Below are 15,652 nucleotides of genomic sequence, written 5' to 3' on the forward strand. Positions count from 1 at the left end.
AATTACAGTTGTTGAAGTCCAAATAACTTTCTTCTTCCTCAGAACTATCCATCCAGCTTCAGTGCTGAGCAAAAAGTAAAATTTGAAACAAATAAAAGTAGTAAGCTATCATTATATAAATTTCTGTTCAAGACAATCCATTTACCTCCTATGCATTTAACATAGTATTGAGGAAGATATTGGCAATGTCCCTGCCCTAAAAGAAACTCTTTCTTGCTATAATATGGTTACAAAAATATTTCCTACCTGGGTCATTCTCCTAAATTTGATAAGGAGTCTGAGCCTCCAGTCAAAAGTTTCTTCCTGTTTCTTCCTTGAGATCAGATACTGTTTTTGCCTTTCTTTATATCTCTAACACTTAGCACACTTGGCACATAATAGACCCTTTAAAATGCTTGTTTACTGATTTACAACTCATTAATCTATTATGAGGTCCAAGGTGCTGTGAAAAACACTGGAGGATAAAAATGAAAGTTGCTCTCTATTGCTATTATTAGTCAAAAAATGACATTTTGCAGAAATTTTTTTCACTAAAAACCTGTCTGTCATCACCGTCACCACTCTCATAACCAGTATCATCCTAAGATCATCATTCATCATCATAATCATCAAATAGTCAATAACTGTCCTCAGAATGATATATGTTGTGCAACACACTAGTCAGCAAGGTTAAATAGATATAGGCCATGCCTTTTTATGAGTTTATTATACCTAACAGATGGTGGGAACAGTACAGATATCAGCAGATAAATGATACATATGATTGAAAAAAGCGACTGGTCAGTATTAGATCAGAAATTAAACAAAACTAGAAAAGGTAAACATTGATGGGACCATAAATTTTGAGTAGAAGGAGAAACTTCAATCCCCTCATTTTACAGATGAGGAAACTGAGACCCCAGGGAAGTTAAGTAGCATATGCTGAGTCATGCAGCTCAAAAAGTATGAAAATGTCCAGAGATGTTGTTTCTAATTTTCATCATTAGAATATAACAAACTTAGATACACTTGAGAAGTTAACATTTACCATTTAATTTCACCTCCCAATGGTGCCATCAGAAGTTATGAGAACAATTTCCCCTAACTTGTGGGAATTGATATGATTATAATGCTTAGCTTAATTTTTCAGTAATTGTCTCTGGTATCAAGAGAGGAATCCTTAGCTGTTACATGCAAGCATGAAATATTGGAATTTCTACCCCAATAAATCTCCACATCTTTCCTGGCATTCTCACTGCCTCTTCAGAAGGAACACAGTCACTTTGCTCCACAAATCGCATTTATTAACTAAAAGAAAAAAAATAATTTCTGGACAAAAACTTTTGTTAATGGGCATGGAAAGCCATGTGTTGATCCAGTTCTAAAGTTACTAAAAAGTAAGGGAAACATTGGTCACAAACTTATTTTGGTTCCACAGCAGAATATTATCTTATAAAATAAACATCAAAATAAATCCCTAATTTATATTTAGTCATCTTCTGCCTGATTATTTTATTGTTGCTGATAAATTAAGATGTTTTATCCAGTGTGTTTCCTACCTCAAAAGTAGCAGCAAAAATAATAATTTGCCATTGTGAAGACATACCCCCTTGAAGTCTTGGATCTTTTCATTGGTCTTATTTGGTCTGGCAAGATGTAAAGGAACTACAGAAAGCAGACACTAAAAGTAGAAGTAGATAATCCACTCTCTAGAGACACAAACCACTTGGAGACAATGTGGTGCTGAGAGATGAATCTTTGTTCCATTCTAAATTTCATCCCTTTACTTAATTAGCTAATGACATTGATACTGTCGCCATGTTCACCTCCTACAACCCTGCTATTCACCCTATGGCTCATTTTTCACCCTGACCCCTTGTACATCTTGCCCCAGAGTCAAACTTGGCTGCATGGAGGCAAGAGATGATGGAACTTGGCCAGTCTACTCCTGGAAGATTAATTTCAGCAATAGGAGAGGAGGGCCTGGGTTATCACTACTGCTTCCCTGTTACTTTGCAGAATAAGGTTGGAGTCACTGAAGCCCCTTTGAAATACCCAGAAAGATATTTACTATTATATCCATATTTGAAGCTGTTCTACTGGAAATCTCTATGAATAGAAAATACAATGGACAAGAATAGGCTTTATTCTCAATTTTGCCTTAGATTCTTAGAATATGCTCTTGAGGCTTCTCTGACTTTCTCCATATGGGGAGAATAATTAATGTTTCATATAAATATTGTGAGACAAATGAAATAGTATGAAAACAATGAGTCTTTCAAAAGAAAAGTGCTATTTAAATTGGAAGTATTTTTAGACTGGGATTTCTCTACTCTCACCTACTAATTGACCTAAAATCTGTTAAGAGTCTGCTTATTTATAACCTGTGAAAAATAATAATTATCAACTGGCATCTCATGATCTTCTAGCTGCTTGGAATGGAAAGAATGATACCTCATCCCCAGCAGTTAGCTGGTAGAGTCAGTGCAGCTGCTAGAGTTCTGGGCTTGGAATCATGAGAATTCATGAGAATAAGTTTAAAGCTGGCTTCAGACACATACTAACAAGTTATCTTAAGCAAATCATTTAACTTTTATCTGACTCAGTGACATCAACTATAAAATGAGGATGAAAATAGCACCTTCCTCTTAAGATTAGTGTGAAAATTAAGTGAGAGTATATTTATAAAGCATTTAGCATGGTTCCTCGAACATAGTAAGTACTTAATAAATGCTTCTTTTCCTCCCCTTTTTTCTCACTTAAATTTAATAAGAAATTTGACTAGACTGAGGAGGTGACTTCCTTTTGTTATTAGGATAGGGCTTTCTTGATTCAAAAAAAATAAATTATCCCCTCCCCACCTTAAAAAAAGAAAGCATCCTCAAACTGGTTCTCAGAATTGCTATATAACTTGGAATATAGATTTTACTTCTAACATTCTAGAGGTGGTAAAAGAGCAAGCCAAAAGATTCTAATAAGAAAAATTAAACATTTCTTGAATTGATTAGAACTAATAAGTAAGATCAAAGGACATACAAGATTTTCCCCTGAATGTTCTCATTCCTACCAATAAATCCTCTCTCATGATTTCCCATTGACCCTTCTTTATCAGCCACATGAAAGATCATAGGGGTCGATCATAAGCATAAAATGGCCATTTAATTCCATCCTATGGACACAGAAATATCTGTGTCTCTGTCTTTAGTGTCACTTTTGAGAATTATATTATTTATAAAAGCATTTTGAATTTGTATATTTATACCAAGCAAGAAATTTTATCCCCAAATCCATATGAATGCAAGCCCTCATAAATGTTCCTCTCTTTTTCTAGGTCAAAATCATCTCCATTTATTCACTGTGCTGTAGCTACCTGAGCATTCTATTGTATACTACTTAAAGAACCTGAGAAAAAATAGCCACGGAGAAAAGGAATCTGTCATAGTTCTAAATCCCTTCCTAGAGCAGTATGAGCATCTTCTTATGAGTGGGATATTCAATCTTGATGACCTTCCTCAGCCTTGAGCTTTCATACTCCAATTTAAAAAAAGCCTACATGCTCATCCCAAAAAGGATAAAGTGAAAAGCTGAAGAGCAGGAGCCAAGTCAATCTCCCAAGCCAAGCCAAACTAGCAATAGAGTATGGAATTCCAGCTGGTCTGGGTTGATGTCAACACAAGCCTAGAGCTCAAACATGAGGGCAAAGAGATCTCAATTCTCATCTTGGCTTTGCTACCAACTAATTATGTGACCCAGGGCAAGTTTCCTTTTCTCTGAGTCTCATTTATTTCCTTACCAGAAATGGTGACTGGAAGTATATATATACACACACATGTCTATACATATATATAGCATATATATATATATATGTATATATATATATGTATATGTATCTATATGTATATGTATATATATGTGTGTGTATATATGTATATGTATATATATATGTAATTATGCTAAATCCCTCTGCTAGATTGTAATCTCTATAAGGGTTGAGACTCATTCACTTTTGACTTTATATGCTAAAATAATATCTGACATTTAGTAAATATTTAACAAATGCTTGTTATGATCTTTGGCTCAAGGACTATTGTATTGGGAAATCCGTGCTGGATTAAGTTACATTGCCACTTTCATTCATTACATAAAGGCAATATGATAAAATAGATAGGATGCTAGACTGAAATCTGGGTTCAAATCTTGCATTTGATATTTATTAGCCCTTAACCTTTCTCTGGTCATACAATTCACTAGGATTTAACATATGGGTTGAGGATCAACCTGAGTTCCCCAATGATGCATTCTTTGCACTACATTGTTTTTCAAGTTTCCTAAATGTAAAAAAGGAAACATAAGCATTTTTATCCATTTTTCACAATGCTCCCTAAGCTTCTGTTATTTGAAGCAGCTAAGTAGTGCAGTAGATAGAGTGCAGGCCTGGAATCAAAACAAGATTTATCCTCCTGAGTTCTGACACTTACTAGTTGTATGGCCCTGGGCAAGTCATTTAACTTTGTTTGTTGCAATTTCTTCGTCTGTAAAATGAGCTAGAAAAGGAAATGGCAAACCTCTCCAGTGTATTTGCCAAGAAAACCCCAGAATGGGTTTACAAAGAGTCAGACATAACCAATAAAACTGAATAATAACAATAATCTATCAATATCTGCTCAGTGATAACTGAACTTCTATAGGTATGTCTAATTAATGGTTGAGGGAAGCAGGATTAATTTTTTTGATCTTCAAAAAAACATAAGAAATGTTCCTGTACATGCATTATTCAGGTGTTGTTGATATTCCTACAAATTTGAGGGTATAGAATCTAGTTATCATCTCATGGAAGTTTTATAAATAATAACAACAAAATTTAACAAAGACAACATGGAAGTCACTGCTCTGTAGCCATGCAGATGTACTGAACATGAAGCCCATTAAAAGTGCTAGGTCTTTTTCAAATTATCTCTTCCCTAGGATATCAGTACAGGACAGTTAGGTGGATGAAGTGGAAAGAGTGACAGGCCTAGAGTCAGAAAGACTTGAGTTCAATATAGTCTAAGACATTTAACCAGCTGTGTGATCCTGTACAAGTATAAGTACTTAATCTTATTTGTCTCAATTTCCTCATCTGTAAAATAATCTGGAAAAGGAAATAGCAAATCATTCCAACCAGTTGATGTCAGAGTCAAACATGCCTGAAAAATGACTGAACAAAAGGATATCACTCTTAATATATATATATATATATATATATATATATATATATATATATATATATATATATATATATATATATATATATACATATATACATATATATGTATGTGTGTATGTATGTATGTATGTATACAGACACACACACACACAATTGTTGTTTGGTTATTTTTTTTGTTTGCTTGGTTTTTTTTCAACCAAGTGTCAATATTACCTATATTACATTATTGGCTCCTTACAACAATCCTGTGAGATATATAGGATATGTGTTATTATCTCCATTTTATAGATGAGGAAACTAAGGGCCAAAGAAGTGAAATAATTTATCCTGGATTGCATATCTGACTCCACCAACTACAAGTTTATAGTTCTTTTCCCACTATTTGGCTAAATTATTAGCAAGATCATTAAAGAGCCTAAATATCTCCTCCATAACAGTTTTAGGAATCCTCATATCACTTTTGAATGGTTTCTAGTTCCCTCTGAAATTCTCATCAGTCAGGACTGCTTATGGTTTCTAACTGCTGGAACAGAGCAACCATAAATTTCCTCATTTTCATAGCAAAATTTCTTTCAGAAGCAAAAAAAATGAGGGAAGCAAACATTGTGACTTCATAAGCATAAAAGGGTACATTTAAAACAATGATTTGATCTCATTTGCATGAACTGATATCTCTTTTTTCTCCAGAATTTCCCCCTTATGATTCACTTTCATTTTTGTCAATCTCCCAATAATTCCATTACATAATAATAAATAATAATAATAATAATAATAATAATAATAATTTAATGTAAAATTAAGCATTATATCTAACTCACTTTTCATGTACCTCTATAGTTCACTTGTCACAATTTCTTAATCAACCATTGTTCCTTTCAGGAATATCTCATGACATATTTGTACTGGTCATCAAACAACTATAAAACATTTGGTCCTCAATGGTACTTCTCAAAAATCTAATCTTCCTTTAAGTTCTAGCTTTGTTTCCATCCTTCCTCCTTCAGGTTGTTAGTGTTCTTTCACTGTTAATTATATTATACTCATTTATCCATGTATGGTGTCTCATCTCTATTTTCTGGAGAATAAAAAACTCCCTGAGGGCAAGTATTGTTTCAATTTTTTCTTTTATACCTTCAGCATCTAGTCTAGTATTTTGCACATAGTATGTACTTAATAAATATTTGTTGAATGTAAGTGGAAAAAAGCCTAAATTTTATAATTATAATGAATTACTTTAGCCCCAAAGGAGATATATAAGAATGTACCTTTCTCCCTTACTTGAGACTATAGCTATAAAATATTGAATATAGTGATAAAGCTAATGTGTTGACTAATTATTCTGAATTTCTTTTTTTCTTCCTTTTTTATTTTTTGATATGAGATAGTTGTGGATGGGGAGAGAGAAAGGATACTTTGGAAAATGAAAGTCTAAAATCAAACTCTATTAATACTTTTTAAAAATTAAATGGTGAATTTGAATGAATATTAAAAATACATACTTAGAATCAGCCTTCCTTGAGAAAGAAATTGGTGAGACTTCATTGGGGGAAAAAAGTTCATCCATTAAATTACAGTGGATCATATTTTAAATTTATGCAGTTTGAAACTTCTCTGGGTGAATGGATCATGCCTCCAGCTTGAACTGCCCTTATCCTGCCAAACCATTCACAGCTGGTAAACTGGTAAATTAAATTCATTCTCAGCATCTCCTAGAGACCTACGACCAATTCTGCAGTTCAGAATGAATAGTTAACTCCATATTCAAATGATCCCACATGAGATAAATTCTCCTTCTTTTTTTTTTAACTTGGAGAATTTAATTTGGGGTTTTAACAAGAAATTCTGATAACTAGGCATCATATCGGATTAATGCACCATTGTTTCCTTCAAATTAAATTAATATGGTGCAGAATAACTCAGTTGCATGTGAATGGCAGGTTCCTGAGTTCAGCTAATCTGTCTTTAAGAAACCCTAAATGAAAAGAGGAAAAACACAAGACTGGAATAATTGTATATTTTCTCTTTTAGAATGGTTTTCCATTTTCTATTATCACACAGTACATTAATTAGCAAAACTATAGTCCATAAGCCAGATAATTTCAATTCTTTATAGCCTGAAATGCACTAGACCATCACATTTCTTTTTTTCCACTTTAATATTTTAAAGAGAGAAAAGAAGAATTGAGGAGAGAAATTGAGCTCTCTGCATTTTATTTTCTTCATCTATATAATGAAGGGAATGGGTAAGATGTCATCTAAAGTTCCTTCCAGTTCATATAGTCTATGAATCTATGAAAACATCCTGAAATATCCACATGTAATTGATTACTTTTCACCTCCAAGACAGATTTCTCCCAACGTTCTAAGATTTATATCATATATATTCCCTTTTGATTATTTGCCATTTTACTTTTCAAAAAACATTTAAAATATACTGTCTTTTATTATGCTTGATGAACATGTTTTAAGTATCTGCTATGTACAAGACACCGTGAAAGACACTGGGGAAGCAAAAATGAATGAATCCTTGACCTCAAGATACTTCCTTATGAGAATTCATAAGTGAATAGAAGATAATTTGAGGGACAAAAGGGAATAGCTATTGGTAGGAAAAGAAAAACCTTCCTATAAGAGGTGGTAAATAAAATGAGTCTTGAAAACATTCTAAGGATTCCAAGAAGTAAAGTCGAGGAAGAAAGATTTTGTGTACCAGATTTTATGTATAAGTTCTTATGTACAGTGAAATGCCAACTTCAGGGACCAGGAACTAAGTCAGTTCAAATAGAATGCTGAATTCATGAGACAGAGTCTGAAAAAGCTGACTTTTAAGTGCTATGTGATGGTCTACCTGGTGGACAAAAAGGGATTGTTAGAGTCCCAGAGTCAAGTGATTATGCTTGAGGAAAATTATTTCACTGACTGGGTAGAGAATACATTGGAAAGAAAGAAATTGGATGCTAGGAAACTAATTATAAGTGCATTATAATAGTCTAAGATGATGACAGCCTCAACTAGGGCAATAACCTTGTTAATAGAGAAAATAAGATAAACTGGACAGATGTGATAGAGATCAAACTGACAAGACTTGGTGATTGATTACATATAAGATTAAGAAGAAGAAATAATTGGAGATGACTCCAAGGTATGAACCTGGGAGACTAGAAGAACAATAGCACCCTCTTCCTGATTAGTGAAGTTTGTAGGATAAGTAAGATTGATAATATGTTGAGTTTGAAATATCTACGGAACAATCCATATGCAAATTTCCAACAGACAATTAGTAATGAAAAACGGGAAGTCAGGAAAAATATTAGGAAGCATTATCATAGAGGTGACAATTGAACCTAGATAGTTGATGAAATCACCAAAAGAGAGAGAGATTGTAAAGAGACAGGAGAAGACCCAGGACAGAAATTTGGGGAATGTCCACAGCTAAGAGTGGGAAATAGAAGGTATTTTAGCAAATGAGACTAAAAAAGAATGGTCACAGAAGTAGGAAGAAAACCAGCAGGGGGAAGCTGAGAAAGGAAAAAAGCTGAAGATGTAGTCAAAATTTTCCAAAGATGAAATCAAGAAGGATAAGAAGTGAGAAAAGGCTACTAGATTTATGAGTTTGAATATAGTTGATAATCTTAGAGACGATGGTTTCTGTCAGAAAGTTAGCTTTAAGTTTGTTTAGAAAATCGAAGTAGAAACAGTAAGTTTAGATGAGTTTTTCTAGGAGTTTGGCAGTGGAAAAATATATATAAAATGTTACTTGGAGAATAATTAAAGCAGACACATCCTTAATACTCCTCCCATCTTTTTTTCCTATGCCCATTAATACTAGTGAAGATTTTAAATATTTTTTCTTTCCCAATATTCATAGCTATTCCCAAAAGATGGTAACAGGAATTTTATAAAATCTCTGACAGAAAATTTTCTCAGAAAGCCTGTTGTGGCACAAAGTGCATGAATTCTTGAATTCTACCACTATACCCATGAGTTCTATAGAATTTTAAGTTCATGAAAAACCACAGCTACCATCAAGTAGTTGTTCAGCCCTTTATAAGCAATGACTTGAGTGAGATATGTGTCCAATAACCTTAAAGTTTAACCGTAATAATAGCTCAATTCTACATCATGTTTTAAGATTTAAAAAGCACCTTCCCTGCAGACAACTTTATAAAAGCAAAGGCAAGTATTATTAATTGGACAGATCCTCTGATATCATCAATAATAGTCAATAAATATTTATTAATGGCATTTACTATGTGCCAGGCAGTATGCTAAGAACTAGGGATGCAAAGAAAAGCAAATTATGGATGGATGAGATCCTGCTCTAAATAGTGACATGTAAATAACTATATACAAATGGATGATTTATGCAAGATAAATTGAAGATAATCAATAAAAGGAAAGCATTAGCATTAAAAGGAATTGGGAAAGGTTTCTTATAGAAAGTAAAATTTTATGTGATGTTTAAAAGATGTCAGAAGGCAAAGATGAAAATGAGGAAAAAAATCAGGAATGGTTTTAACTTGGTAAGAAGTAGATCCACTTTTTATGTGAGATGAAGTGATAGAAGAGATAGTAGCAAAAGACAACTGAGTGACAGGAGATAAGGAGGAGGAAGAAGAGGTTCTGGGCCTATGATCTTTTTTTTTCAGTGAAATATGGAGCAAGCTTCTCAGCTGAGATGGAAAGGGAAAGGGAAACCACTGGAAGTTTTGGGAAAGTTATTGTGGTGAGTGGGATAGCAAGTCAATTAGGAAGGTGCAAAAAAATTGCCTGTTGCAACATGGGATTATTTAACATCACTTTTTGGAGTAACTAGTAATTTTCTTTTTATTTTCCTCTTGTTCTGTAACTTATTATTATAGAGAGTGTCCTGAGCCAATGACAGGTTAAAAAACTTTCTAATGAATTAGAGGTGTGACTTGAATCTGGGTCTCTATACTCAGAAGGCAGAGGGGAGTGAGGCAAATGGACATGGGTACAGCAGGGGAAAATAAAAAGAATTGGGAGTAAGAGGTTTGAGGAGCAGTAAGTCTATCAGTGTCCCTGCATGGCAGAGTATGTGGAATCCTCCAGCAAAGCAAATTGGAAACCTAGATAGGAACCAGGTTACGAAGGCTTTGAATGCCAAGAGAGGATATTACATTTGATCCTAGAAGTAACAGGGAATCCCTGAAGTTTAATAAATAAGGGAATGAAATAGTCACATCCACAGTTTAGGAAGATCAATTAGACATCTTAGTGGAAGGCAGACTGCTGTAACAAGCCATAATCTGGGGAGACCAACCAGAGTCTACCACAATAGTCTAGTAGTGAGGGATGAGGCAGAGAGCTACCAGGATCAGAGTTAGTTAGGGAATACAAACAAGTAAGTAATTGTATTTAATAGCTCTAATTTGTGTGCATATTTAAAGCAGTAAGATGAATTCTGGGTCCTCTGAACTGATAATCACAGATCGAAGTTTGAGAACTCTGGGGGACTTTGAGACCAATTTTTAATATGCTGAAGCCCAAAAAGTTAAAACAATTTGTTTAAGATCATCTAAGCAATAAGTTCAAAAGTCAGTCCTTGGTTCCTCTTACTGAAAAATCCCCATTCTTTCTTCTGCACCATTCAGACAAGTTTTATCTACCCCTCTCTTTTCTCTACATTTCAATATCAATTGCATTCTGAGACCTTCATTTCCCAGATCAACCATCATTCCCTTTAGTGTGGCTGATTATACCTAGATGTTAGGAGAAAAATCTAATTACATTAATTTCCCCCTCAATTGAAAATATTTTTACAGTTAAAGGCTATGATAAAGGTCTCATTTCCAAAATATATAGAGAACTGACCCTAATTTATTAGAAATCAAACCATTCTCCAATTGATAAATGGTCAAAGGATATGAACAGACAATTTTCAAATGATGAAATTGAAACTATTTCCACTCATATGAAAGAGTGTTCCAAATCACTATTGATCAGAGAAATTCAAATTAAGACAACTCTGAGATGTCATTACACACCTGTCAGATTGGTTAAGATGACAGAAAAAGATAATGATGAAGTTGAAGGGGATGTGGGAAAACTGGGACACTGATGCATTGTTGGTGGAGTTGTGAAAGAATCCAGCCATTCTGGAGAGCAATCTGGAATTATGCCCAAAAAGTCATCAAACTGTGCATACCCTTTGATCCAGCAGTGCTACTACTGGGCTTATATCCCAAAGAAATACTAAAAAGGGGAAAGGGATCTGTATGTGCCAAAATGATTGTGGCAGCCCTTTTTATAGTGGCTAGAAACTGGGAAGTGAATGGATGCCCATAAATTGGAGAATTGGGTAAATTATGGTATATGAATGTTATGGAATATTATTGTTCTGTAAGACATGACCAGCAGGATGAATACAGAGAGATTTGGAGATACACTTACATGAACTGATGCTGAGTGAAATGAGCAGAACCAGGAGATCACTGTACACTTCAACAACAATACTGTATGAAGATGTATTCTGATGGAAGTGGATATCTTCAACATAAAGAAGATCCAACTCACTTGGACAGAAACACCTACACCCAGAGAAGGAACACTGGGAATTGAATGTAAACTATTAACACTACTATCTTCCTACCCAGGTTACTTATACCTTCGGAATCAAATTCTTAACATGCAACAAGAAAATTGGATTTACACACATATATTGTATCTAGGTTATACTGTAACATATTTAATATGTATGGGATTGCCTGTCATCTAGGGGAGGGAGTAGAGGGAAGGAAAGGAAAATTTGGAAAAATGAATACATGGGATAATGTTATAAAAAATAGTCATGCATATGTACTGTCAAAAAAATTATAATTATAAAATTAATAAAAAGAGAGAAAAAAAAGAAAAAAATTCCCCCTCAATTTATTTACATTTTTAAAAGATAGTGCTCATTGACTGAAAAGAAGTCCAAGATTCTTTCCAATAGCCAGCCAAGCTGACCTGGGAATCTTCTAGAATCAGACTCCTTAAATATCTCTTACTTGTAAAGTTTCTTCTCTCCTTCTAATTCTGAATCAACTGCTTCTTCAAAAGTTCTCATGGCAGCAGAAACTTTAGCATTCAGTAGTGAATGTGAGTGGTTTTTCAGTCATACAGGTATTTTGACAAAATGCCTTGGCCTTTACAGCCCATATAATGTAGGCGTTATCCCCTCCTCTTTCCACAGACACCCTTCTCCTCTCTCTATTAAAATATATGACATATGACCCATTGAATGGATTTTTTGATGGAGAATACCCATTTGTAAGTCATAGATTAACTATACAATAAAATACAGCTGTCCCTAAAATGACATTAAATAGAATTGAAATTATCCTTGATTATTCAGGATTTTGACTGTCAAGACTTTGTTATGCCTGAGTATCATCAATATAATGTTCATCAATTACTATTACCTAGAACTAGCAAAAGAAATATCTGTTTAAGTTTTAAATTGTTTTAGATTCTAGATAAATGGGAGTTAATACTATTAATTTTATTGACTGATTGCTAAGAATAATATAATATTTATGTTAATTAGTATTCAATATTAATGACACAATAGGAATACTTAAAAATTCTTAGGAGTGGAGAATTATTACACTATCAGTTACTACAGAAAGCCAGGGAATCACCTTTTGGGAAATACCTTAGAAAGAAGAGAGGTACTATCCATAGGGAATTACTATCCATAGGGAATTATTTGGCCCTAAAGAAAAACAAAGGCATGGACTAAGTGACTTTTGGAGACACTTTCCTATAAAATGATTTCTTGATTTCAAATACTTTTAATAGAAAAACATTGTCAATCTTATTTTCAGCAGATTCCTTAGGGCCCAAACAAATAGAAACAATTTTTCAAAGACAAGACACTGCCTACAAGGATGATCTGAATATAATTCAAGGCTCATTTGGTTTCTCTGAACCTCAACATTCTCATATAAAAATGGGCATGATAATAGTGCCTATTTCACAATGCTATTGTGAAGGGAACTTTGTAAACTTTAAAAGACCATTTAAATGTTAAGTAGTAGGCATTTTTCCTTTTCCCACCCACGCCTGAAGTCACATCAAAAAATGTCATTGCTCTAAAACTGATGAATTATCATGACCTTCAGAAAATCTACGCCTCGTTTCCCTCATCTTTAAAATGGGCTAATACTTGACCTATCACTTCACAAGGTTCTTGTGAGAAAAATGCTTTCTAAGCCTAAGAGCATCATAGACATGTATGCTATTATTAGTAATAAGAATGACCAAAATTGCTCTTTCAGAAGCTAACATTAAAGATTTTTCCTTAGTACCCTCACAGTTTTCTCTCTAGTAGTAAGAGCCCATTGAGGAGATAAAACTAAGAGATGAGCAAAAACCATATTAACTTGTCTCTTCCGGTCTTTTGACTTTTCAGGCATAATTTGTTCTCCTGAAAGAGAATCCAACCTCTGAATTTGTTAATCCATTCCTGATGACAAAAAAAAAAAAACCTTTGGGAGGGGAATCTTATTTTATATTTATTTCTTCCAAAGAATTCTGGTTGTTTCATTATTACTGCCTTGCTAGCTGACATTTTGTCACTGTGACTTAGAGAGCAGATATATAATTCTAGATGATTATACCAAGCCCTTTTTTTTTCTAGAGGGAAATAATGGAAGAAGGAGAGAAAGGATATGGAAATATAGTTAAAATCTTTGTATAAGTCTCAAAGTACACATCCTGACACCAAAGCAATTCTGCCAACCCCTCTATTTAGTGCTATCTGACCCCTTTGTGATTGATCAAGTCAAATTAACAAGCATTTTTTTAAGAACCTACTATGTGCCAGGCTTTATGCCAAGAGATACAAGAAAGCCAAAAACAACTTTGCCTTTAAATAATTCAAAGTCTAATGGCAATAGGGAATTGAGGGAAAGGAAAGAGATGACATGCAGACAACTATCTATAAACATGATATATAATGATAAATTGAACATTATCTCAGAGAGAAGGTACTTGCAGTGAGAAAAATAGGAAAGGTTTCTTCCAGAAAACAAGATTTTAGCAGAGATTTGAAGAAAATAAGGAACATCTACAAAGCAGGAACAAAATCATAAGAGTAAACTCCGAGCATGGGAGACTGAGAATAAAAATACATAGAGCTGGGAGATGGTATGTCTTATGTGAAAAAGACCAAAGAGGTCAAACTCATGGATCTTAGAGCACAGGAAATGGATTAAGGTGCAAGCTGACTGAAAAGTTCAGAAGAAGTCAGGTAATGAAGAGCTTTAAAAACCAAGCAGAGGATCAGTATAGTCACTGGTTATTTGGTTGCCTATTTAATCTACTTTGCTACTTTTATAAAAGCTAGAGTTGTGTTTTCTATTTTAGAATAAAATCACACAGCCCCTTATAGTTTCAGTGTAAGGTCATTTTGTAGTCAGGTAGTCAGGTTCCAACTTCCTGGGCTATTATCATATGGATGCTTCCATTTTCAAGGGCCAGACCAGACCCCCAAGGATGCTGCCATGATAGGAAAAAGGGAATGCTTCTCTAGATCCCTTTCACATAGGTGAGTTTTATCAGTAGTTTATATGCTGTTTGCAAAGCCTGATGCCATAGTAGAGATAACAATGGCTTTCTTTCTGTTTATTGAGACTCAGAACCATACTAACAGTTAAGGAATCTTAAAAATGGAGACACTGATGAAGTCATTCAATAGAACTAAAGAGTTGTCAGCCCAAATCCCTTTGCTGTTTTCACAGCCAAACTGCAAACATGAAGTCTACTCACACTGCTCTTCCCACTCACGCTCCTCCTTTTCACTGGCTTGGCTCTGCTGCTGGGCTTGCTTCAAGGTCCAGTATAACTCTTTGGCTCTCAGCTCTTCCTGAAGGCGAATCTGCATTTCTCCCCTTTTCCTCTCCTCCTCTTCTTTTCTCTAAAATGGGATATATTGAGAAAGATGTCATATACTTTACTAAAGAGAAGAAAATGGGTTTCTATGGGAAAGGGGAGGGAGGTCTATAACATGAGCTCTGAGGGCCAAGGCATTTTGTCAAAACACCTGCATAACTGTCCAGGCAAACCCACTTCCAGTCATGTCTGTGCTCCCACTAACCACAAATCAGCAATGTTCCCAAGAACAAATTCAGCCTGACGAACTATTCGGCTGGGAAGCCTTGTGGAAAGAATATGATTTGTATCCGTGAACATCTCCCCAGTACTAAGTTGTTCCAGTACAAAATGCTAACAGAAGCAAAACAACAGATTTATTTCCTTTTCAGTGGCCCTAACAAGATTTGATTTAGTTGGTAACATTTTTTAGAATATAGACTATCTTCCAATTCAAAGATACATTTTCTAAACAACTAAAAAGGATCCAAGCTATCTAGAGAAGTCAAGTAGTATTCTTCAGAGGGTAATGTGTCTACCTTATTTCTTTCAGTGGATTATGACAATCTAATTCTGTACTACCTTTTCCCC

At 34.3% G+C, this 15,652-nt stretch overlaps 1 protein-coding gene across 1 annotated transcript in view; it reads right to left on the reverse strand.

The window, feature by feature from the left end:
• The window catches only part of SH2D4B (SH2 domain containing 4B), a 137,381-nt gene that overhangs the window by 102,741 nt on the left and 18,988 nt on the right, over window positions 1-15,652 (reverse strand). The window contains exon 3 of the mRNA XM_074296651.1: window positions 14,960-15,107. Coding sequence (XP_074152752.1) covers window positions 14,960-15,107 — 148 coding nt within the window. The remainder of the gene's footprint in view (window positions 1-14,959; window positions 15,108-15,652) is intronic.

Source organism: Sminthopsis crassicaudata, chromosome 2 (genome assembly GCF_048593235.1).
Source record: "Sminthopsis crassicaudata isolate SCR6 chromosome 2, ASM4859323v1, whole genome shotgun sequence".
NCBI classification, from domain to species: Eukaryota; Metazoa; Chordata; class Mammalia; order Dasyuromorphia; family Dasyuridae; genus Sminthopsis; species Sminthopsis crassicaudata.